Consider the following 26,332-nt stretch of genomic DNA (forward strand, 5'->3'; position numbering starts at 1 on the left):
CAATGTTTAGCAGGACTCTGAGGCTGTGTCTGAGCATGATGGGAAAGAAAACAGTGATGGATTAATGATGACAGCATAGTACCTGTCCGTCTCTCTTACTATCGCTGTTCATCTTACAGCTATTTAAAATCCTCCTTTTAAAGAAAATCAGTCTTATAAATGGTATAGCAACACATTCAGAAGTGGAATCTAGCTGAATATTACTTACCACAGCCCTTCTGAATCTCATTTTCCCACAGCATCTTTCTAGAAAATGTTCTACTACTTTGCTTAAGATGCATCAGGCTAGGGCTTCCCTGGTGGCACAGTGGTTGAGAATCTGCCTGCCAATGCAGGGGACACGGGTTCGAGCCCTGGTCTGGGAAGATCCCACATGCCGCGGAGCAACTAGGCCTGTGAGCCACAACTACTGAGCCTGCACGTCTGGAGCCTGTGCTCTGCAACAAGAAAGGCCGCGACAGCGAGAGGCCCGCGCACCGCGATAAAGAGTGGCCCCCGCTTGCCACAACTAGAGAAAGCCCTCGCACAGAAACGAAGACCCAACACAGCAAAAATAAATAAATTAATTAATAAACTCCTACCCCCAACATCTTCTTTAAAAAAAAAAAATGCATCAGGCTAAATTATGAGGCAACATCCAAAGGACGTCTCACTGTATTTGTTGTATATTTTTGAAAACTTGACTGTGAAATTGGCTTTTTAGACACAGGGAACAATGGTACCTGTATCCACCTGTCAACCCTATTGAACTGTTGAAATCACCTAGTTTTCTCAAACTTCATCCTTCATCTAGAGAAGAGGAAACTAAGATTTCCAGGGGAAACAAACAAGGCAGCTTGTTCAGGTCATAAAGTGGGTTTGTGACAGAGTCAGGGCTTCCGGCTCCTCATAAATGAAATTCTATTGCACGTGCAATATTTCCTTAGCAGAAAGCACTTTCCAAAGTAGCACATAGCTGGGGAAGAAAGTCAAACCTACGTGTGAGAGGAGAGATGAATTCTAGCCATCAGCAGAGTAAAGTCTGGGCCCATGTCAGTAAGGCAGACATGGAGGCTTTTAGACAAGCCCAGCTGAAAGAGATCTTTTATTTTTACTCTGTTTCAGTCACTCAGCAAATATTAGATCTAAGATTGGCTTTTTGTCTGGTTTTAGATGCTACAAATTTTGAGCTATGTAGTGTTTGATGAGAAATGAAAGAAACGCAATATATATTTAAAGAGTTAGAAAACAGGACCTAAAAATGAAAAGTTAAGTCAATGGAGACACTTTGAGCTAGAGAGTGAGGACTAGAAGCGCTTTGTTTTATTTATTTATTTGTTTTGTTTTTTTGACTTTTTCTTTCTTTTTTTTTTGTGGTACGCGGGCGTCTCACTGTTGTGGCCTCTCCCGTTGCAGAGCGCAGGCTCCGGACGCGCAGGCTCAGCGGCCATGGCTCACGGGCCCAGCCGCTCCGCGGCGTGTGGGATCTTCCCGGACCGGGGCACGAACCTGCGTCCCCTGCATCGGCAGGCGGTCTCCCAACCACTGCGCCACCAGGGAAGCCCCCTTGGCTTTTTCTTTTTTTAAAAAAATGAGTGCCTAGTGCGTTTCTTCATGAACAAATTTAAATCACAAAAATATTAACAGTGATCAGTAACCTGCCTCTGATGGTGGCAATTCCTTTCTGTCTGGCTGCCAAGTCAGGGGGCAGAGTGACTGTCCTTCTGGTGAACTCTGAGCATTTGAACAAAAGAAGGAAAATAAACACCAGGACAATAAAGGATCTGGCACTTTCTGCTCGGCCACAATAGGAAAGAAATTATCGTGTCCCAAACGTTTACCTTTGTCATTTGATAGAGGTATGTAACGTGAAGCCCCATATCAAATTTCTAGTTCCTGGGTTTTGAGAAATCTTTGTTTTAATGGAATATCTAATTTGATACCTACGAGCCACTCGTATGCTTTCTGGCTGATGTCAAACCTCAGTGAATACAGGTCTTCTCCCATGTGCTTCCCTCTATTGGGAATACATAGACACACAATCACCTGAGTATATCATCGCAAACCATCTCAGGGTTCTGAGGAAAAATACAGAATGCTCTGAGGACTTTGGCAGGGAGATCTTATCTAGTCAAGTTAAAATTCCCTGCTCACTACTCCTATTTGTGTTACTTGACGCTATTTGTTACTTGACACTTTAATGGTCACCTTCCTTATTTGTAAGATATGTGTGTTTGTGTTCAATGTTACGGTCAAGAAAAGTAAATGAAACAATGCATCTGAATTACTTGTGTTCCTGGTACCTAGTAGGCACTCATCAAATGTTACCTTTTGTTACTGTTACGGCTGTTGCTGTTTTTATTACTGTTCTTGGAGTGGGGAAAGTAGATTATGGAACGATGGAAGGAGGCACAGAGACTGAAGGGAGGAGGGATAACCTGAACAAGAAAGTAGCACAGGAACATCCCAGGACAGGGCTTCTAACCACCACTGACTCATTTATTGTGTGGCTCTGGGATCTCTTTTCTCCTCCCTGGACTCGCTTTCCTCAGCTGTAAATAGTGGAGGTTAAACTCTGTCTCTTTAGGTCCCACCTTTTTAGGGTTCTATCATTGTGCCAGGGCCACCAATAAGGCATGAAAAAAGGGCTCTTGGAAACTTTAAAACACTCATAAGAAACTTTCTGGCCACTGGGAACGTGGGAGCACGTTTTGGAGACTGGAGTCAATTCCTACAGGACCCTATTAATTTTGGACTAACTAGCCGCATAGACTACTCAGTCAGGATGTGGACAAATAATAGAAACCTGTTTAAACCCCCTTAATCACAACAGGCATATGGATTATAAATATGCACCAGTAGCTCACGAAACCCAAGAACATGAAGTACAGATGGACTTTACTGGGGGGCTGGACCCAGGAACTTGGGTTACTCTTCCCAGCCTCCTATTCTCAGACAAGTATGGAACGAAATACACAGATTCTGGGGCAGTGCTCCACCACTACTCCTCTCCTCTGAAAACTGGGTGTACCCAGAGCCCAGAGCTGACAGCCCACACCTGGTTTGTTCCATGTGGCTTTCTCCTTCCACTGGCACAGCTAGTTGGAACAGGGGGCACCCGACCAGTGGGAGCCAATCCAACAACAGGCGTGATGGCAACGTATCTTTTTGCCTGAGATCCTGGAATAAAGCCTTGAAGCTGCTGGTCATACTCTGTTAGGAAAATGATCTGAAAATTGACGTATAGCTAGGACCAGGGTGACCACTCTTGATCCCTGTGTATGGACAAGCAAAGAAAAAGAAAAACTTCTGCAGAGAAAGAGAGGAAAAGAGTGAACCAAATACACAGTGAGACACAGAGGTGAGCAATACACAGTCCAGCAGAGACAGAGTCACCTGTTCCTCACAGCGTTTTCTGTTCCTGTTCAGGAAACTTCCTTGGGACACTTGGCTGTACTTCCCACCCTTCGGTTCCTTCCTAAGACATCCCTGCATCCTCATATATTCTCATCCTCTGCTTACAGCAGCCTAACAAGTTTCTGTTACTTGCAGTCAATTTGGCCCAAGGAAATGTGGTGCTACTGTTTGATACATTATGCTCGCCTAGCATGTTTCCACCTATTTTCCCTGACTTAGATATTGTCTCTGTCCTACACAGTATCCATCTGTATCTTTATGACAAATTTCAGTCTCTCTTTTAAAATTCCTTTACAATGACCATGTCTTCACTTGGAACTCAGGTATACCTTTCTTTAAGGAAACCCCAAATAAATTTAGACATTCCTGTGGAGGAGTAGGGGAAGTGTTGTAGCAAAAGTTAGGTTTGATTCTATAGGCCAGAGGGCAATGTTTCAGTGAGAAAATTACTTGAGATTCCTGAGTTCCTAAACTCTTACCTATTAAATCAAAATATCTACAGAATAAGAGGAATTTACACTTTTTAACAGTTTCATAACAGGTGATTTTTATGCATTCTAAAGGCTTAATTAACAGCTGTTGTTACAGAGGAACACACCAAAGGCAAATTCAAGCACAAAGATCCCAAATATATCTATTTATTTATTTATTCATGTCATCACCAGCTGAACGTATTTTTCACTCTTTTTACTCTATCAGATGCACAGAAGTACAAGTTTATATGGAGATTTATTTAGGTATTTATTAATTTGTTTTATCAAAACAGAATTGTCCTATGTGTGTTTATCTGGAACTTGCATTTTTCACTTTACAATATATATAATGGCCATCCACCATTATAAACAAATAATTCTAAATCATGTTTCAAAATAATGATGTGATATTCCATAGTATACCATAATTTATTCAAATATTCTCCTCTTTATGGAAAATAAGGGCTTTCTTCTCCAATTTTTGCCACCACAAATATGTTGAATTAAACATAACTACAATATAGGGTAGCCTTACATATTAGTGTTTGCAACTCTTTTTTCAGCAAAACAATCAAAACCAGGTTGCTGAATCAAAAGATATGTATGTTTTGGATATTAATAAATACTGTAATATTATTTTCCCCAAATGAAATAATTCATTCTCCTATCAGCAACATATGAGAATATTCATTTTCCCAGATCCTCACCAGCATTAGGTGTTATAGCTCGACATTTAAAAATTTCAATCCAATACTTTTTTTTAATTGCATCTCATTGATGTTTTAATTTACATTTCCCTGACTGCTAGTGAGATTAGACACACACTTTCCTTTGTCTAAAAGAGATTTGCATTTTTATTTACTGTCTGTTTATATCCATCATATAGGTGAAAAAGTTTTATTTTTTAGTCTTTTTTCTCTTGACCTTGACTTTTGCTAACTTTATAAAATATGTCTAGTTAAATATGTTTCTTTCTCTTTATGGCTTCTGGGTTTCTTGTTTTGCTTATAAAGTTTTCCTCTTCCAAAACTGGATATTCTTTTTTTTCTATTTGTAATTTTCTTAATATTTATTTTAAAGTCCTTAATGGAATTTAAACATGCAGATTCTACACCTTAAAGAATCCCTGAATGTCTTTACTCAAAATAATGACTGGCACGAGAATTTCAGACTTGATGGCAATATTGCAAAAGGCTTCTTTGAAATGATGACACTAATTCCATTAGCAGTTAGCATTTGTTAATAAAACCTTATCTGACCCAACCTGCAAGGCATCTTGTAACACTATGCAAAATGGGCCAGTTTCCTGAAACTGTATCTTTGCAATTTAAACCAAAAGTCCTCAACAATTAATATCTGTTTAGCACTACAATTTGCAATGGACTCTGACATTTATAATGAATGTGCTTGTATGAAGCTTGGCGAGCTGTGAAATGATACACATATGATATATCCTCCCATCACCTGAGAGGGAGGGACAGGGCCAATCAGGGATGTAAAGTGACCTGCTCACACTCACCCAGGAACGGCAGCTGCAGACCTTAGTCCCAGGTTTCCTGACTCCAAGTCAAGTCGCTGTGCCATTGAGCAAAATCTCAACGTAACCTGTGAGCTTCCTGTGGCAGTAGATGAGGTTTCAATAATTTTATAACAAAAAGCAGATTTGGGGAGGAGGGCTGGCAGGAAGGGAAGAAAGAGCACCTACTGCCATCTCCAAATCATGCTAAATAAATACATGCTTTTGAGAACTGCAGGAGGGGAAGTGTTGGCAGAAGTGGGATAAGACATCTTATCCCACTTATCATGCGTCTACTCTAGCCCCAGTTCATGTCGCACAGAGAGGTTAACCTTGCCTAAGCCAAGAAGCACCCCGTTGCAGTGCAGTCCCTTTCTGCCACGTTTGGTGCAGGTATGAGTGCAAACCTTGGCGCTCAATTGCATTTCCATTGAACGGTACTGGCTCCACGGGCGGCTGCTGGCAATAGCGCGGAGAGTATCTGGCCTCATTCAGGACTGAGCTGGTCTCAAGAGACACCTGAGTTAATGCCCTCATTACTCATCTCTGGAGGAAATCCAGCCAGAGCAAACACAAGGACACACAGCAACAGATACCAAATAATAACAGTATGCAAATTAGCCTTGGAAACGGATCCTGGTCCCACCGAACAGGGACTGGAGAAAGCAGAGGGGCCTAATGAAAATCAGGCAGCGAGCTTCGAAATCATGGCAAGCATCACAGAGCTGGCTTTCTCCTAGCTGGTTGGTTGTCATAGAAACCTGTGTTTGTAGAGTTTCTGAGTACATTAGCTCAAAGAGGATGCTTATATTATCCTACTGTAGTGTTGCTGGGAGAAATAGAATAATTCAGTTCAGTTAAATAAATATTTGCTGAGGATCTGCTACGTGATACACCACAGGGGATACAGATAAATACATAGTCTCATCCTTGAAACTCCTGACTTAGAGGGGAGACCTGACAAGAAAACAGATAGCTCTGATGGAATGGGATCTATACACTAATACAGGTGGAAGCACAGTACAATTAATTCTTCCTGGGGGTGTTAAGGACTTATGGAGAGGAGATGACATTTGAGCAGGGCTTTATGTGAAGGATTAGAAAGAGTTGGCTAGTAGAAAACAGGGGTAAACATCCCAGGGAATAGCTCGAGTGAAGGCACAGAAGCATGGCAGTTTACGCAGAATGCTAAGTCTGATAAACAAATCCAGCTTTCTGCCATCATGAGTTTTGAGAATTACAGTCAAGCACTATTAACTCATACTTCACCACTTCCAAATGTGTTATCTTCCTTTTAAGCTAAGTTGAAATTGTATGACATTGACTAAGAGAGTTTGCTAAGCAAGAAAATAACTTAAAGAAATTTGTAAGGAAGGATGTTTATCTTCTTAAAGGGCAAAAGCTGCTTTCAAGCACTTTCAGAGAACATATTCATCAACAGAAAAGGCTTTAGAGTCAGATGAACCTGGTTTTATTTTGACTTTAATACTTAGTAAGAAAATGATTGTGGGCAAGTTACTTTAACATTTTCAAGCCCCTGTTTTTTTGTTTTTGTTTTGCTATATGTACTTTGGAGGTAATATAGCATTTTCATCATAGGATTATCTTGAGGATTAAAAAAAAATCAAGCCATACATTCCAAGTGCCTAAAATAGCACCTGGCACATGGTGACTGAATAAAGTTCTAAACTGTTTAAAAATAATAATTTGAGTCATCTGTTATACTCTGGGTATTTCTTCTATGAAGCCTTGGGGGTTTTGAATAAATCTCTGATATGCAAAATAAATCATGTCATTTTAGAGCTTGAAGGGAAGTTGAGAATAATCCAGTTCAATGTTGTCTGTTTACAAAGGAAACGGCTAACTTATAAGGTGAAATGTCTTATGTATGGGTATCTGGCTAGTTAGTGGGTAAGCCTGACCCACCACACAGGAATCCTGACTGAATCCAGTGCTGTTGCTACCAAACCCCTTTCTCACTGTCACCCACCATTTAAATGAATGCCCCAACAGGCGAGCCTCAAGGAGTCAAGTTAGGGCGATGAATACGTGCCCAATATCACTTCTTCCACTCAGCTGGTCCAAATAGTTGATGTTTAGCTTTTCATGCAAAACTGAAGTAAATAATAAATAGTTCTATATAAATATTAACACTGAACTCATTGTGTTCTCTCGAGAGGAAGATGCGTAACTGTGTGGAATGCTTGTCTAAGCCTGGTGAGATGTATAACATTAGACATCACCAACAAAACAGATAAAAATAATTTAACATCTAAAAAGAAGTTTTACATTTGAATTGTGTTAAGCTGTGTCTAACCATGTTGACAGTATTCAGACCTCTTCTACTTAGAATTATCTGAGTAACTGACATCCATGCAGAGAGGGGCAGTGCTTTCCAGGGATGCCTCGGCTGGTCCAGCACTGTACTCCCTCTGGCTCGTGGCGCCCCTGACAGTCAGTTTAGAGAACTCTGTGGACCACATCCCTTCTCACCTCTGTTTTCCTGTCCCCTAAATCATTCTAGCAGATGCTTCCTCCACCTCTCCAGGGTGCTTCCATTTCCTCTGCTTTGTCAGGGTCCTATCTCAGTGAATTCCACCTCAAGTGAATTTTTCCAGCTGATGTACTCAGACAACTGTTTTGTTTTGTTTTTTAACAACAACTTTCTCATTAATCATCGACACTCACTGAGCTCTTACTATAGTAATGAATACTATCCAAAGGGTTAAGTAAAATAAGATAAGCCTTAAGTAACTTAAAACAACCGTACAAAATAGATACTGCTGGGGCTTCCCTGGTGGTGCAGTGGTTGAGAGTCCGCCTGCCGATGCAGGGGACACGGGCTCGTGCCCTGGTCCGGGAAGATCCCACATGCCATGGAGCGGCTGGGCCCGTGAGCCATGGCCGCTGAGCCTGTGCGTCCAGAGCCTGTGCTCTGCAATGGGAGAGGCCACAGCGGTGAGAGGCCCGCGTACCGCAAAAAAAAAAAAAAAAGATACTGCTATTATCTCCACCTTTGGATGAGGAAAAGGGAGTTATACAGGCTAAATAACTCATAAGTGGTAGCACCAGGATTCCAAACGGAGCAGCAATGACTCCAGGCTGCAGAATTATCCAATGTGAAAACCCACCAGTTCATAAAGGAGGCAATGGTTGTTCCACTTACGATCAAAATACAACCTAAATATTCACAGGCTCTTACAATGGAAAGCCACTTCCAGTTCATACTCAGCTTTGCTTTCTACGGACAGGGCAACAGAGGCACAGAGAACGGGAGTGGTCTCGTTGCTTTTCTTCCGTCTAATCATGCATCCTCAAGAAAGGAAGTCTCGGTTCCTTGGCTTGAGTCCATGTGGCAGTGACTGTGCATCATCTTTCTTGGGATTGAAATAGCATTAAACTAATGAGCATATTTGCTGCTGTAAGTAGGGAGTTGAGTGAAGTAAGCGTTGAGGCGGGGGAACAGGAGCATGGAAAGTAGACTTGAGTCTTTCCCCAGAGTCAGTTTGACTGTGACAGTAGGTTCAGCATTTACTGTATTCAGATCAGGTGGTTTTCCAGATATGGAAATATTAGATATTTAAACACTGACTTTGAATTTGTAGCAATCAGTTAAGCTGCACAACCTTGTGAAGGATCACAATGAAGTCCAGGTTACAATCATTGCAAAAAGGCAAAGGTAAGTGATGGGTTCTGCCATCGTCAGCATCCTGGTATTCAGAGTGGAGTCAGTCTCATTTGTTTTATTGGTCAAGGAGAAAAAGGGTTTTCTCATTAAACTGAGGACTGGAGCTAAGGTGAGGTAAACAAGGCATCATAGATGCAAACTTTAAGGAGGCAAGGTCATGAGAATGCTGGCCTGTACCTGCAGGAGCCGGAGTGAGCCCCTCGTTGAATTCTGTACCCTACGTACCTGGCATGCCTCACCCTGGTCCCAGCCCTGATTGAACCATTTCTGTCCAATGTCTGATTTATTTCAAATTCCTTCTGTCCTCCGTATGTCACTTACTGGAATGTTACTGGGTAAGCCTTCTTAAGGCTTTGTGATTTCCCCGACTAACAATCCCAAACAGACTTGCATCATATATTTCAATCTCTTATCTGGAGCCCAGGCCTGCATAAGGCTTATAGATGGCTGGCTGGACATTTGGCATTGGCTCTGAGTTAGCCTGGGCTGGGGTGGCCATGACTCTCAGCAAGGAGTAGCTGCACTCCTGGGCAGCAGAAGTTGGTCTGGGGTGTTTACATAGGCCCCAGTCCAAGAACAGATTGTGCTACGGGGTGTGGGGGGAGTGGGGAGGACGGTCAGGAACCCAACCACAGAGAGTAAAGGAGCAGCAAAGGGGCATTCCTTCATTGACCAATGCCACCGAGTGCCTTCGGTGGGCAGAGTGCTGTCTCAGGCACTGAGATCAAGATGGGACGCTTGTTGCTGAGCAAATCCTTCGCCATGGCCCGGGTATCAATTCCCTAATCCTGGTTCTCTGGGAATCCGCAGTTGAGTGGAAAGGGGCAGGAGCAGGTGAGCATGCAAGGGTAGTTCTTGGCCAGCAAGTTGATAAGAGTTCCAGTTGTTTTTATTGTTAAGTATAAACAGGAAAAGTTCAGCTAGTCATGTGAACTTTGCCATTGTATAAGTTTGCAGGAGCTAGAGTCCCGTCTCTTGGTTCCCGGAGACATTCTTATTCTTCCAGGAAAACTTTCATTGCCATGCGATGCTGCTCTGATTGATGGAAGCTGTGTGGTGCATGAAGGCATGCTCACAGGTAGGCAGTTGTCACGAAGCTTCCTCTTCCCTTCCAACAGCCAGGCCAGATGAGCAAAGTAGTTCAGTGTACACTTACCTGCTTTATACCAAGGCTAAGGTATTGAGAGATAGATGAGGAAGACACACCCAGACTATTCATGCAGATGGAAACCATATATGCAAACAGGAAATGTTTAAGGATATAGGAATCAAGACACACGAAACTAGAAGAAAAGACTTCTACAACATGGGATCAGTTAATTGCCTGATGAGTGGGATGAATAGGGTGCTCTGAGTTCAGAGGAGTGTCAGAACATCATACTGTTTGATGCACAGTCTCTTCATAAATATACGGATAATTTATACTCCTGTACAAACAAAACACAGCCTAAAACCATCACCTCACAATTGGCAGGAAGCAGAGATTTTATCCAGCCCTGTACTCTGTAGATGGAAAACCAAGCCCCAGCTTTCAGTGGGAAGGAGATTGAGTTGAACATTCCAGAAAGGCAATAAAATAGTTCTGTTCTCTAGAATCATGTTTCCAGTTGATCTCACTGAGCAGAAAACTGGTTTTCTAGTTACGGTTTGAACTATCCTTGTCCTCATTTATACTCTGTACAGTCCATTTGAATTTGGGTAATTAGTAAGGCACTATTTATAAAATATTCTTCAGGCGAAAAAGAAAATACACAGAGCATCTTAATGAGAGAAGGAGAAACTATATGACACCACAGAAATAGAAAGTATTGGCCTACTCTGCTTGCAGATTATTGCATTTTTCTATTTCCAAACGGTGTAAAGACAGGAAAAAAAAAAAACCCACACACGCACAAAACTTTTTTAACATCACCTGAACATAAAGAGAGGCATTCTCTATTCCTAAATTGTTCAACACAAGTAGATTTCACATGAAAAAATGGGTCTGCTTAAATTAAAATTGAGATAGGAAAATGTAGTAAACATAAGTATGTTCAGTATAATTACAAAATACCCCTTTAATGTGTTAAAATCTAACTGCCTTGTAATGGCAGTGATGAGAATTTGCATACTGATCATATCTTTCATCCAGAATGCTGCCATCGTACCCTAAGTATAAACCTCAAACCCGAGAAAACTGTGCTCTTCACTCAGAGGCAGCAATTGTCTCGTATTCCCAGCAGCCTGCCAACCAAGAACAGCACCCCTCACGGTGACACAGAGCATGGCAGTGAGAAAACAGGGGAGGACACACAGCAGGGTTTACTGCCCTGGGTCTGCTGACCTGGGCGACCGTTCTTGTCCTGATTCTCATGAAAACTCAGTGTCTCAGAGAAGTAGGAACGGTAAAAATACCACCTTTTAACAGATGTGCAAAGTTGACCTAAAATGACCTCAAATGGTCAGTGGTCTTTCTGAGGGTCTATTTCAGGAAACATAAAGTCACGAGCATTTATATATATGTAACCTAAGTACTGATCAAGTCAATTTTAGAAACAGACACATAAAATGGAAATACATCTATTTCTTTCTCTTTAACTTCTTGAAATAGATCTAAGTGCCAACATGCTCTGAATACTTTCTTACACATCCTGCCTAGATCCTCTCACTCACGTATGTATTTGTGGAAAGGATCCTGATTGAGCAATCAAGTTAGGGTTAGATTCCTGAAACTACAACTGTATTTCTGGGCATGTGTCCACAAATGTGACTCAGGTAGTTCCCCATGTGCAAAAATAGTCCTTTGCCTATACAGAAGTCTTTAGTTATGTAGGAAGAATAGCAAATACTCCTAACATCTCTATAGCAATTTATATTTTTAGAAGCAACTTTTATACCTCACTTCATTGTAACAGAAAACAAATTAGACTAGGAACTATTGTAATACCCCATTTACAGATAAGGAAACTGAGGTGAAAAGAGACCAGGGTTGCTCAGTTAGTGAGAAAAAAGTCAAGAGTTGGAGGTGACATTGGCTTTCAGACATGAGGGACCGTAGGCGTGAGGACGATGATTTGAGGGTGGGTTCAGCCACTGCCTTTGTGTCTCATCACCTTTTCCTCTCTCCTGGTTATTCCCATTCATGGCACATACCCAGTGTGGGATTTTTCCTCCTCACCTTCATAACCTCATCCTATTGTCATGAGCTCGGCTGTGCAAGAAACTATTTTACACTTCATTTTTATTTTGGCTCCAAATTTTGGCCACCCTTGAAAGTATGCGGTACGAAGTATCTGGTACAAGTCAGGTGTCCCCATCAATTAGCAGGACCTCCCGACTCTGGTCTGGCTACAGAAGTTGCATAAGGCACTGCGGAGGGGCATCTGGTCTGGGGCTCACTCCTCTTTCTGTTGCCTCACACCACGTGGCCCTTGGGAAGCATCCAGGGCCTATCTACCTGGAAAAGGAGGCAGACCCAGGTGAAGTTGCTCTCGGTTTCTACACACTTCTAGAATGTTTCCATATCCTAATTTCGTCTAGGCCCCTTCTCTCAAAGACACACGATATCTAAGTTTCCTTTAGGTTTTCTTCCAACTCCCAGTCCAGGGTTTTGTTTGGTTTGGTTTGGTTAGGAAAGTAGTAGAGGAAAGGCATGGTGAGCAGAAAAGCTTTGTTCTCACTCTCAGGTGGTCGCTAAATCCATTATCAAATTTATGAATGACTTTTGAAACTCAAAAGCTAGTCCTCTGTCCTTTATTTCTGCCTCCCGAGACAGTGATCCCCTTCAAGATTTAGCTCCTCACGGAGGGGTCAAGAGGCATAAGGGAATACCTTATTGCCTTACAGAGGGGCAATTTTGTCTTGGTAGCAATAGCTAACTTTTCTTAGTTCTCATATGTATATGTACGAGGCACTTTGCTAGCATTTTACATATGCTATTTCATTCAAGCTACAACTCTATAAAGTGGGAGAATCTGAGGTCCAGAGAGGGTAATTTATTTGCCTAAGGTCACACAGCTTAAAAGTGGTGGAGCTGAGATTTGAATTCATTTGTTTATTCATTCATTCAGTCAGTCGACAAATGTTTATTAGCCCCTACTATGGAGCAGACGCTCTACTAGGTGCTGGGGATACAACTGTGAACAAGGCAGATTTCTGCCCACATGGAGTTGACACGCTAGTGGGAGAATAGAAAACAGGAAAGTAGGTAAGTTTCCAACAGCTATAAGTTCTATGAAGAAAATAAAACACCTAAACCCAGGCATATTGTCCCCAGAGCCTATGCTTGAAACTACTGCTCCTCATTCTCTTGGGGAAAATTATGGGGGAGAGGGATAGCATTCACTCTGCCACAATCCCTCCCTTCTCCCTCTACTCATTAGAGTTAATGATCTATTTGAATAGTATGTACAGAAGTATGTAGTGATCTGAGTTGGACACACAGGAATTTCCCTAAGTGGTTATTTCACATTTATATCCTGTCAGACAAGCTTATAATCAGTGGATAGATCAGATCTTTTCCTCTCTTCCTTTTTCCCTTTCTTCCTCTCTCTCACTCACTTCTTTTTTTTTTTTTTTTTTTTGCAGTACGCGGGCCTCTCACTATTGTGCCCTCTCCCATCGCGGAGCACAGGCTCCGGACGCGCAGGATCAGCGGCCATGGCTCACGGGCCCAGCTGCTCCGCGGCATGTGGGATCTTCCCGGACCGGGGCACGAACCCGTGTCCCCTGCATCGGCAGGCGGACTCTCAACCACTGCGCCACCAGGGAAGCCCGGTAAGCCTTTTTAATAGCATAGCTTTCTCAAGGAGCTTAACCTAACTCAAAAGGGTTTCCTCTAAGTCCCATCATTCTGAATCAATGGCATCCAATAGAGCTTTTTAGGATGATGAAAATATTCTATATATCTACACTGTCCAACTTGGTAGTCCTTAACTATGCATTCACTGAGCACTTGAAGTGTGCTTGGTGTAATTGAGGAAATGAATTTTCAGTTTTATTTCTTTTTAATTAATTTAAATTTAAATAGCCACATGTGATTAGTGGAAATTATATTGAAAGGTGCAGCTATCAAAAGCTGCAAAGTTCACGGCTCCTTTCACCACTTGGATGGGAGAAAGAGGTTACTGCATGTGTGGCATTTGTGATATCCAAGGCCAAATAGCTTCAGAGAAAATACATGTTTCTCAAGCCTGATAGGATGGGGAATATTCAGTCGATCAGATCAGAAAGCAGGAAGAATATACTAATTTGAGTAAGCAAAATGCAAAGGAAGAAGAAGCACACAGGGTTTCTGGAACAAGAAAGCAATTTAAAGATAAGTCTAGCAAGTATGATTAGATCAGACTGCAGGGGATCTCGAATGCCATGCCTAGAAGTTTAGACTATTTGAGAGTGTTGAAGTATGTGAGTGTGTACATCGTCCAGGGAATACCCAACATAACCATACAGTCAATGAGTTGCCCTGTGTTCTTGTTAGGTTCTGAGATGAAATTAAATGTCTACTTTTACAGAGCTGTGTACTGAATGGATCTCCACTTCCCTCTTTAAGCTTCACGATGCCCGGTTTCATTTGGATGTCTCTCTGAAAAGTTGTCATGGCTGTAGAGGAAAGCGTTGTGATAAGTGACCTCTGAGGTCCTTTCTGGTGCTGAGATTCTGATTCTGTTATGAGCCGTGCGGTCTTTTCTGTAAGATATGCTGGGATCTTAGCACTGTGGGCTTATAGGGGAGACTAAAACATTGTGAATAAAAGGATCCAAACACAGGTATGAAACTGGAGTTGGGTGGCCTCCTTACGATGCTCAGCGATGGCATAGAAATGTTTGTGTGTTGAGTGGGGGAGAGGCAAAGACAGTCACAAGAATTTCTAGGCAATGTTCATGCTCAAACTTGAGCTCTGCACAGTCATTTCAATCTGAAATTAGCTCCAAGGGAGCATTTCTAGGGGAAGGGAGGGCAGAGGAGGCCAGGGAACGTTGGCAATGGGAGAATGGAGCTTGGAAAGAGGGAGGCAGAATGTCGAAGCCAGTGGGGCTGGAATTTGAGGCAGTGTGCCAGTTTCATCTGGAGAGCAGGAGAACCGAGCAGGAAAACCAGCAAAAAGCCCTCTCCTATGGACCAGGAAGCCCTGGCAGTGGATTGGGTATGAAGGTTTCTTGGGCAGGACTCAACATCCAATACACACCAAAGCAGTGTACTCATTGCACACCCCATCTTCTTGTAGGTCAGAACCTGTGGACCTGTTGGATGCCTCTATCTGCACTGGCTCAGCATAAGGCAGGGATGAGTCCTCAGGGTTAAAGCTCCTCTGTGGCTGGGATTGGGAAAATCAGGGAATGATGGATTTTGCAATAAACTAGAATTGGCCCAAAGATGTATCTAGTAGCCATTGCTACTGAACTTGAATCTGTGTTTCCGATACTGAAAAGAGAACTTTATGGCTAAAATTACAGTAATGTCATGAAAACCTAGGCAAGGTTGTAGAGGGAAAGCCCTTAATCGACAGAGCATGGGAACATTAAGTAACCTATGATTTGATCTTGGCCCCGCCGTTATTAATCCTGTGAGCCTCGGTAGATTTGCCTGGAATCCTGACTCCGTGAGACCTGGCTTGATAATATGACATGCCAGTCACACATGTGTGCTCTCGAGTTGAATAGACGAGGGTCTACATCCTCACCATTTAACCAGCATGCGGCCTTGGGAAAGCTGTTTAATTTTTTAAGTCTCCGTTGCCTCTACCATTAAATGGAGGAAATAACAGTATTTACGTCACAAGGTGGTTGTGAGAGGTAACTAAATAGTGTATGTACACAGTGCCTGTCCCAGCGTGTGTGTCCAGGGAGAACAAACTATTTTTATTATTGGCTTCCCCAGAGCAGTTGATATACGCTGAGAAGTTGGCAGAGTCTTGGTCTTAGTTTTCATCAGGTCACCACGCATTCAGTGTGTGTGCTGAGCACCTCCTCTGTGTCAGAACCGCGCTAGGCTCTGCATCTGGAGATGAGTAAGATGAATTCCAAGGTGACTTCAAGGATAAAGAAGGCACGGCTTCTGCGCCCAAGGAGTTTGTAGGCTAGTGGGGGAGGGAGATTCATAAGCCTACAGTCAAGCCATGTGTGACATGTTACAACTCAAGACTAGGCCCAGTGCCCAGAAGTCCAGAGGCTGTGAGGACATCTAATGAGCAGAGAAGGGGTGGCACTCTGGTCGGAGGGAAGGCTCAGTGGAGAGAAGCAGGGTCAAGGACAGTAAGACGTGAGGTGGTGATCCGGGGTCTCCTTTGTTTTGCGGTGGAAGACAATTAGTTGATTCTCAGGCACGGCCAAGAGAACCATCAGTCCCACCAAGACTGAAGCTTATTCTGAGCTTCTAGAACCCCAGTGGTGCAGCAGGAGATGGTGCCAGGAAGGGTTCTGGCCCTCTCTGCCAGGCCAACCTGTATGCCCCTCCCCTCCCCAGGTCTCTCCAAAAGATGCTGCCACCACGGCCCTGCCCCTCCTCTCCATGCTGGCCCTCCTGTGCTGCCAGCCGCCCTCCCTGACCACAGGCATCGTGTTTGCACAAAGGAAGCTGAAGAAAAAGAGAATCTTCTGGGTCTCCCCACAGAGAATCAATGTGTGTAGGCAAATCAGCCTCGTGTGCTTGGGCAAAGCAGGAGCTAAACTTTCCAGATTGGAGGTTAAAGATCTCTAGACACAGCCAAGCTGGGAAGCCTGTCTACGCCGGCACCCTCGTGGGGCAGATGGGAACACGGAGGTCATGAAGGTCACACAGGGAGCTAGTGTGAGATCACATTCTAGAAGCCCGCTTTCCTGAGTCCTGAGGAAGTGGTTTAGCCATCACATCATGAATTTCTTCCCTGTCAAATTTAATATTTTCGTGCCTGTTTTGGGATTCAAAACCGTCTCTTACTGTAATAACTTTTCTGATTGACTACATTTTTTCAGGCAAAACTTATGAGGAACATTTCTTTCTTTTCTTTTCTTTTTTTTTTTTTGCGGTACGCGGGCCTCTCACTGTCGTGGCCTCTCCCGTTGCGGAGCACAGGCTCCGGACGCACAGGCTCAGCGGCCATGGCTCACGGGCCCGGCCGCTCCGCGGCCTGTGGGACCGGGGCACGAACCCGTGTCCTCTGCATCAGCAGGGGGACTCTCAACCACTGCGCCACCAGGGAAGCCCGTGAGGAACATTTCTGTTCCCCGAAGTTCTTTGTCCAGAGCTTAAGCGAGCATATTCCTTTCTCCTCCGCTGCTTCTTTTTAGGAAAGGGAGGGAGGGAGCTGCCACCCGTGTTTACCCACTCCGGCCCCTCTTTTCTCCTTTGCTTCGCAGGGTGTCAAGACTCAGGACTGGGGCAGGTTGCCTGTGCTTAGAGCCTGGAAAGGTGGCAGAAGGGGAGTATGTCCAGAGGAGGGGACAGCTGTTATCGGACAGGCCCCAGGACCCCTCTCCATGGCTCTCCCACGGGGGACCTGGTGGGGCTGTAGCATCAGCCGCCTCAGCTCGGGTAGCAGGTTTACCCACTCGAAGGCAGGGCACCTGGCCTGGTCCCTCCGTGTCTTCGGTTCATTTGTATGAGAATAATTGATCAAGGCCTTGCCACTTTTTCGTTAACCCTCATTGGCAGAGAGTGCCGTTAATGAGATGAGCTCTTGAGAAGCTCATGTATAGCTCAGGAAGCAGGTAAAAGGGATAGACGTTGAAAATGCAGTGAAGTGCGTGCTGAGGAGGGTGTGAGCCAAGCATTGGTGGGCAGTTACCTGTCACGGGTGGGAGGTCACCTCTGAGCTGTGGCTTTGGTTGTCAGACAGAATGGGCCCCATGGTGAGCAGCCCAGCAGCACAGGGATGCCAGAGCTGCAGCAGGCGGAGGCAGGACCCTGGGTGGCGAGAACGTGGCTGTGTTGTGGGGATGCAGCTGGAGTGGAGGAACCCAATTGCTCAGGGCATGATGTGCTAAGCTAAGGAGTGGGGCCTGGTGGTGGAGGAGAATGGGAGCCCTTCTCATTTTTTAGGAAGATGGTGATATCTCTATAGGCATGTTTTATTTATTCCATATGGGGAATTGGTGAGAAAGGATGAAAGGGAGCTAAGACTGAGTCAGGAGGCTACCGTGGCACAATGGAAGAGATGGCTCCTCGTCCTAGACAAGGAGGGTGGGAATAGACAGCAGAATACAAGCTGGAGAGATGGTCCCCAGGAAGTGGCATAGCTCTTCCATTAGTTCAGTTCTCTTCTTTTCTAGTTTCCTTTGACAAAGAAGGTTCTGTAAGGTTAACTTAACAGTAGCTTCCTTTTAGATGCAGGGCCAAAGAACAGCCCCCAATAGGGATTCCTGTTACTTACCCAGCAGCCTCCCCAGTGTCTGAATATAGGAGGGAGATTTAGAAAATGCGTTCATTACTTATCTCTTTCTAACACGAATTTTTTCAGAGGTGTTTCCATCCCGTAGAAAGCTTTTCCCTCCACAACCTCATGTGCTCCTTTGCTAGGCTGTCTTAGGGATGCTCAACAGAAGATGTGTCCAAACTCCGTATGTCATCTTATTGTGCAAAGGACTCTTGGTTGGGAATGGGCAAAATGAGAAACTAATCCTGAATTTGATACTAAGTTTCCATGTGACTTTTTAAGATAAGAAGGTTGAACTATAATGATCTCTGTTTCTTTCTAGCTTTAATATTATAAAACTCTACCAACATGATGGTGAAATAAAGCCCTCCACAATTAATTGAATTTCCATCTAGTGTTATTTCAATTTAGAAGATATTCACCACTGGGCTTCTGAGTACATTTTTTCCCATATATTTCTAGTTTACGTTGGTTTGTTATACGTTCCTTAAAGCAAGTTCTCGCTTCCTTTTCTTTTTTTTTTTTCTTTTTTTTTTTTGTGGTACGCGGGCCTCTCACTGTTGTGGCCTCTCCCGTTGCGGAGCACAGGCTCCGGAAGCGCAGGCTCCGGACGCGCAGGCTCAGCGGCCATGGCTCATGGGCCCAGCCGCTCCGCGGCATATGGGATCTTCCCAGACCGGGGCACGAACCCGTGTCCCCTGCATCGGCAGGTGGACCCTCAACCACTGCGCCACCAGGGAAGCCCCTCTCTTCCTTTTCTATTCAATTCAGCCCAAGCCTGGGCTAGTATGTATGCTAAGTTTTCTTTTTCTATCTTATTCCCTTTAAAACAGCAACTATACTTTAGATTTTTTTTTCCATTTATGGCTAGTTTTATTGTATAAGGGTCATTTTCACATAGAGAAATAACATGGTCCCATATCTGTTTTGCTGCAGTATCATCTCTGTGTTCATGTTCAAGATATTGATGTTTAAAACATAATCTAATCATCAGAAAAACATTTCAGTTTGAATTAAGTTGCTAACTGTTTTTGAAATGGAACCACTCAAGAACATTTGGAATCTAAACACACATGTTGGGGGTCCTTATAAAATACAGGAGGGAAATGAAGCAGATAGTGTTTTATTTGTTTTTTTGTTTTGTTTTGTTTTGCGGTTTTTGTTCTTAAAGGAATAACTTACACAAAGGCATGTTAGCTCTCCATGAAGTCCAAATGAATTAATGAAACAAACATTCCTTACTTCTTTAATCAAGAAGCCCAGTACGGACTTTGTCTCTCCACATGCTTTGCAGAATTCATTTAACATTTGTCATCTGGTGGAAGTCTCCAGATGGGCTGGATTCCGGTTCTTTCTCTCCAACCTACGGGCCCCTAGACCCTGGGGCTGCTCATTTCACCCCTAAGCTGAGAATGTCTCTACCCTATTTACTCAGTTGTAAGAAGTGAAAACATTGTAAGCACTTCACTGTAAAGCATGACGCTAATGCTATATGCTGTAATGATAAAAGATACCATTTGATAGAAAACTAGAAACTCCAGTGTCTTATACTGAGATGACCTTCAAGAAAAATAGTGTAAGAGACCTGGGTGTCAGTGTTGAAGAGGATATTCCCTAGTGCTTGGCAGTGCTCCGCTTGGCCTTGACCGTGCTGAGGCAGCGGTAACCACTTCCTTACTCTGACTGGGTGTTGAGCAGGCCTAATGCAATTGGCCTACTGAGTAAAGACACTGGGGTTTGTAATTAATAACTGACTGTGAAGCAATGAGCAAATTAAAAGTGCTGTGATAGTACTCAGTTCCATTTTGCTTTCTCTGTTACATTATCTGTCAAATACTTTCACATAGTCCAGCAAATCAACTCTCTCAACCATTTTCCTCTTGAGCCAACAGTAAAACCCATTCCTGGGCATTAATTAATATTTATTATTAGCACTTTACTTCCCTCTGTAGCCTTAAAGCCCTTTATCAACATTTCATTATCAATCTGGACAGTCACCGTGTCTCCCATATTTTTAGGAAGATAGCTGTGAACCAGATGGCAGACTGGGAACTAAATAGTCTTGCAAAGAAAGAAAAAAATTCTGAGCTCTGGTTTAGAAAGACAGCAGGTGCCAACTGAAAAGTCAAACTCAAGCTGGTTCTTGTTGGATTTCTATCCACTAAACCTCTCTCATTCAGCAACAGCAACGGTCACAACAATAAACAAACAAAAACGAAACACTTGCGTTTTGTACTATTTAATGACTAGACTCACCTAATTTTCAACACCGTCTTTTGGGAATCATTTGTCACATGCTGAATCTTTCTTTCAGGTGCTCTTCTCTGACTTAAAATTTGATGTTTACCAATAAGGGCTTGGCCAATATTTTATAATTAGTATAAACGGAGTATAACCTTTAAAAATTATGAATTACTATATTATACATATGTAACTTATAGAATATTTTACATCAGCTATACTTCAATAAAAATAAAATATAAAAAATATAAAATTTAATTTAAAAAGGAATCTTTGAACAAATGGAGAATACAAATTTTTAAAAATCCGTCTTGGAAGAAAAAAAGAAAGCTAATGGAAAACTGAGTATCACATTTACTATGGATAAACACAATAATGAAAAAAATTTTAATCAAATAAACACATTTAATGTTAAATAAAAGGGCTTGGGACAACTAAATATACTGTAATTTCTTAGGAGCTTGAGTTTTGTGTAAATCATGATATAATTAAAAGCTCTAAATCTTCTGCTAAAACCCATTCTAATTATCTTGTAGACTGGCACTCTTACAGAAGATGGACTGGACCTCTGGGGGACTGTTCCTACTACTGACAACTGGTAGGCCCTTTAGCGAAGATGGAGTGTGTGATTGGTGGGGCTACCCAGGTGACACTTCGATTCATCCTTCTTGTGTTGAGGGATGAATCTCACATAAAAATATACATAGTGATTGGCTGGTACCAGCTCCCCATTAGTCTAACGTGCTAAATTAAATGAGTTCTAAGTTCAGAATCGACGGGGAAAGTAGGTCTTCAAACTCCACATGAAAACTGGAATAGAATAAAGTGGATGATTAGGTAGTTGAATGAATAAAACAAAAAAACGAAGAGTGAAATCAGGACTATGCTTAATCAAAAACCACACAGACTTCCTGGGCGGCTTGTGAGGTAGGACATCCAGAAAGGAAAACCTCCATCTCCCCCCATCATGCAGCTCACACTCTAGTTGGATAAAAGTTGCAAATGCACCCACCTGCAATGTACTACACAGGCCAGGAAAAGAATTATGATTAAGGTACAGACATCACGATACAGAAGAAGACATAATAAAGATTGCTTGATAAAAAAGACAAAAAACCACATTTCTGATTTTTATAATAACATAGTGGATAAAAGGTAGGATTCATTTTGAAAATGAATGGATCAAGGAATACCACCTGGAGGAGACAGCATTTGAGATAGGTTTTGAAGGGGGAATGGCTAGAATTTTTACAGACATGGTTTAAAAACTGGCACGAGGGAGCGGAGAGGGCAATCACTTAGACACTACCCTAGAACAGAGCTAGAGACAGGAGAGACTGCCCATCTTCACAGAGTGCCCCCGAGCTCCGTTTCTTGCAGGGCTGGGACCTGCCTTCTCAGTCAGAGTGGAGATACCTCTGCTCTTAAGCTCTGGGTACCCCACCTGGGCTCCAAACTCTGGCTGAGGCTCCTGTTATTGAAGGAGTCATGCAAGCGTTCTCCAGGATGGTGACGGGACTGGGTTCAGCACTGGCACAAGAGAACAGCAGTCAGGCAGTGTGACGTTGCAGAAGATACCTGGGTTCTAGCCCTATTCATGTGTCTCTGCTTCTGGCTGCTCCGATGCCCAGGCCAGGCCTTTGTCCAGACAGGTAGGGCCTCTACTGGCCAGAGCAGTGAAAGGGGAAAGGGATGTTTGCAGTTTCCACCCCTTCTCTCCCTCCCTTGCCACTGGTACTCTGAAAGTTTGGGGGAAGTAGAAACCACTAGAAACAATTATTATTCAGCTCTAAGATGGGAGGAGAGAAGGTAAGGCAAGCCAGTCTGCTGTCAAATACAGGCGAAGGCCAAAGGGCCAATTAGTGAGAATATTTGAGCCCATGCCTGCTTTTACTTGAAGAAGAAAGGAGCCAGCAGGCAGGCTTCCTTTCCATCCCTGCTACCCCATTGGCCTGCAGACTTCTTGCCTGGGTTGGGTGGCTTTACAGAAGCAACTTTGCAGTTCACAGATGTCAGCTCTGAGCCTTCCCACAATGTGCCTTCCTACAACACTGCCACCTTGTGGGCTGGTGGCAGGCAACCTGACAAAAGCCCCTGTGATTATACCCAAGTACTCTACTCGGAATTTATCGTACAGGGCATGGGGAGCTATTGAAGCTTTTGAGCATAGGGGTTAGGTATTATTGAAGCTTATGTTAATAAGATTTTAAGGGGCAGGGTGTGCAAAATGATTTTGTTGAAGATCTTAACTCACTAATGATCTTCTCTACCAGTTTCCAGGAAGTCCACAGCTTTGCCTCTGGCAAAGCTCTGCCCTGGGGCCCACTGTGTGTGGCCATGGCCAGCTGCCACTCTCTGATCCTTCTCGACAGGACCATCCAGGGAGATCCACTGGACCTCAAAATGTTTGAGGTCACAGCTTGAGTAAGGTGATTATTTCTTGGCTCTACTGAATGAGGAAAACTGGAAGAAATACTTACCAGGAGCTCCAAGGCATTTCTAACTTTGGTTGAAACCCAGAGAAGATTCATAACAATATGTGAATGAGGGTCTGATCCTACCTGAATTTCCCAGTCCCTGCTCCAAGACTCTATTAACTAGTGCAACATGAGCTAGGGTTCCATGATCAAATAAATTTGAGAACTGCTGTTCAAACAAAGTTAAGTTGATTTCTTTAGGATTTCTTTAATATAGTGTGGTGCATTGTGAATATTCAAGAGGGAATATAATACGCAACATTTACTAAACCTATTTCACCACAGAAAACCTTGACAGGCCAAAACATGGTACAAAACACTCTTGGAAAAACACTAGTCTAAAGCAGTACCGCTAAGGCAGTAGCCACTAGCCATGCTGGCTATTGAACACATGAACTGTGGGTATGCATCTAAGGAGCTGGATTTTAAATTTTATTTATTTTAACTAATTTAAATTTAAATAGCCACAAGTGGCTCGTAGCTACTGTACTAGACAGTATAGGTCTCAAAACCAGAATGGAGGTCCCTCAATCCAATGGGTTCGGTTTCCTGAGGTGAATGTAGGTGACAGCTGAAGGTTATAAGACTCCCCCCTGGTGACTGTCATGACACAGTGGGAAAACCTCTTGATTCCGCCACTCTCTAGATGCAAGACCCCAAATCCAGAACAAGCTTCTGAGTCATGACCTCATCTGCGCATTTGGATAATAATGCCTCAGTCAGGAGCACGTTGAGACTGTGAGCCTGAAGGGGCGGCATGCATTGTAAAGTGCCCAAACCATGGAGAGTATTCATTCATTCATTAGTTAGGTAATTAACTACATTGTTCTGCCCTCCAAAAAAATGTTCTAAAGCTACTTATAGTGACACACAAAATACAGGACAGCATTTAAACAGAGTTGTAAAGGAATGAAAACAGATGACTGTACAGACATGGAGAACACCTCACAAAGAGGCTAACTCAAAGATTTATTGTAGGAAAATTGTAGCTTTCTAGAGGCCAAAGTAATAAAAGGCCAAACCTGGTAAACAGGGAAATTTCTGGTATCAGTAAATTCAAAAGAGAGCATTTGCTGTGGAGAAATGCTTGATATTGTCGACTGAAAAAAAATTCACAACCTAAAAGTCGAGAGTTATATTTTATGTGGCAGACAAAACTGAGGACTTAAGCCCAGGGCACAGCATCTCAGATAATTCTGACGGACTACAAGAGGCAAGTTGGGCGGCGAGGGGGAGCCAGGATACGTAGGAGTTTTTGCAACAAAGACCAGGTAGTCAAATCAAAAGATTACTGTTAATTAAAGGCAACAAGATATCTCAAGTTAAGGAATTCAGCACTTTTCTATGTATGGGAAAATGCAAGAGTCTGGGCTCACTGAAATCATTCCTTTGATATGCACCTCAGCTCTCTGGGGCCAGCATCCTGTGTTTTCTCATCCTGAGTCTCCTCAGGGTGCACTGTCAGGGGTGCCTGCAGAGGCTGAATGCTAGATGGCAGGCATCCTATTTCTATCCCGAGTTCCCTGAGGGCTCACCAGCTAGGCAGCTGTAATGTGCTGGCTTGATGGTTCCAATGTCCTTTGTTTGCTGATATGGCAGGAAATATTTTTATTCACAATATAAGGGCAAGACTAAAATCACTTTTCTGGATCTTAATGGAGAGGAATCAGGGTAATTTTTATAAGCAAGGTCCTTACCAGCATCATTGGTGCTGACACAGTGAGGAGTTGCACATGGTCATTATTGCTGTATGTGACTTTGATCCTGGTTCTAACAGTGCCCCCTTCTCCAATGGAGGAGGCTTGATCTCTTTGTACAAATGACATACAAGTTGGGGTCTTATGTGAGGACATAAATCTATAGTATTAGCTCTGTAAGTACTGTCTTTAAGACCAGTTATATCCACCCCAAGCAAAGAAAGTGCAAATTGTTCATTGAGTTTAAAGCTGGATGAGAAAGAGTCTCTAGTTAAATATCTTTTGGTAGTTCCTTTCACTAAGCATAACGGGGAGGGAAAATGTCCTTACAGACTCTAAGAATATTAGCACTAGAAGGGATGTCATGATATTTTCCGGAAGAAATTGAGATCTGCAGAAATGAAGTGATACCCCCAAGGTTGAACAAGTAAGTGATAGAGAGGAAACCAGATGTTGTCTCCTATTTTCTGACTTGTGCTATTTATATATCTGACTGCCTTTACCATATTTTAGCTTAATATTGGTTTCTCAGATGGTATAACTTATACTGTTGTAACACCCAAAGAATACAAATTATTTTCAAATATGCTTTCTAATTTGCTAGCAGCTAACTTGTAACTCTCTAGCTAACGAATTAAGCTAGTAGCATAGATAAAGCATAAGAAATAGTATTGTGTTTATCTCAAGACTCAACCCTCTGTCATCTGAGAGCTAGTGTGCTCAGGTATATTGGAGAGTAGATCTCCACTTCAACCCTCATCCATTTACAAGACATGCCTTTTAGGAAGAGCCAATGGGCTGTAGTTAGCACTTCCTCCACCAATTACTACTTAAAATGTAGTCACAATAATTCTGGCTTTTTGACATTTTACAATAAGTTCCTTAATATAAGTCAACACAACAGAAATTTGACAATGATGGTATTAAGATAATTGGCCTACAAGAGAAAATACATGAAAATGGTTTTGAAGAGATTAAAGTGCTATTTAGATATTTATTAGAGAGATATTTCTTTCTTATTATTTTTCTCTAAGGAATCTTATGAATGTTTTCATTTTAAAACAGATAACGGAAGATTGCAATGTAGACTACTGCAAATTTGGGATATCAGTTTCCAACATGGTAATAAAACCAGGACCAAAAGCCAGTTGGGTATGATTTGCTTTTTTTAAATTATATAAATATTCCCCCTTAAAACTGGTGAAATTCCCCTGTCTTTTACATATTTTTATATTCCTATTATTTTGCCTTATCCTAACAGTATCCATGGTCAGTTTGCTCATTCCTTCATTCCTGAATTTATCCATTAATTTATTCAACAAACACTCATGAGGTACCTATGTATGCTCGAGCACTGTGCTAAGTGCTAAGTCATAAAGTGACTTCAAAACTAGACATGCTGGGAGGGACCTTCAAGATGGCGGAGAAGTAAGACATGGAGATCACCTTCTTCCCCACAAATACATCAAAAATATATCTACATGTGGAACAACTCCTACAGAACATCTACTGA

General features: G+C 42.8%; 1 protein-coding gene across 1 annotated transcript in view; it reads left to right on the forward strand.

Moving 5' to 3' along the window:
* LOC115857451 (probable cation-transporting ATPase 13A5) overlaps positions 1–26,332 on the forward strand; it is a 101,502-nt gene that overhangs the window by 25,659 nt on the left and 49,511 nt on the right. Inside the window, 7 exon segments of the mRNA XM_030864412.2 lie at positions 8,991–9,064; positions 10,024–10,151; positions 15,130–15,197; positions 16,517–16,708; positions 21,182–21,243; positions 22,919–23,069; positions 25,885–25,966. Coding sequence (XP_030720272.2) covers positions 8,991–9,064; positions 10,024–10,151; positions 15,130–15,197; positions 16,517–16,708; positions 21,182–21,243; positions 22,919–23,069; positions 25,885–25,966 — 757 coding nt within the window.

Source organism: Globicephala melas, chromosome 4 (assembly GCF_963455315.2).
Source record: "Globicephala melas chromosome 4, mGloMel1.2, whole genome shotgun sequence".
Taxonomy (NCBI): Eukaryota; Metazoa; Chordata; class Mammalia; order Artiodactyla; family Delphinidae; genus Globicephala; species Globicephala melas.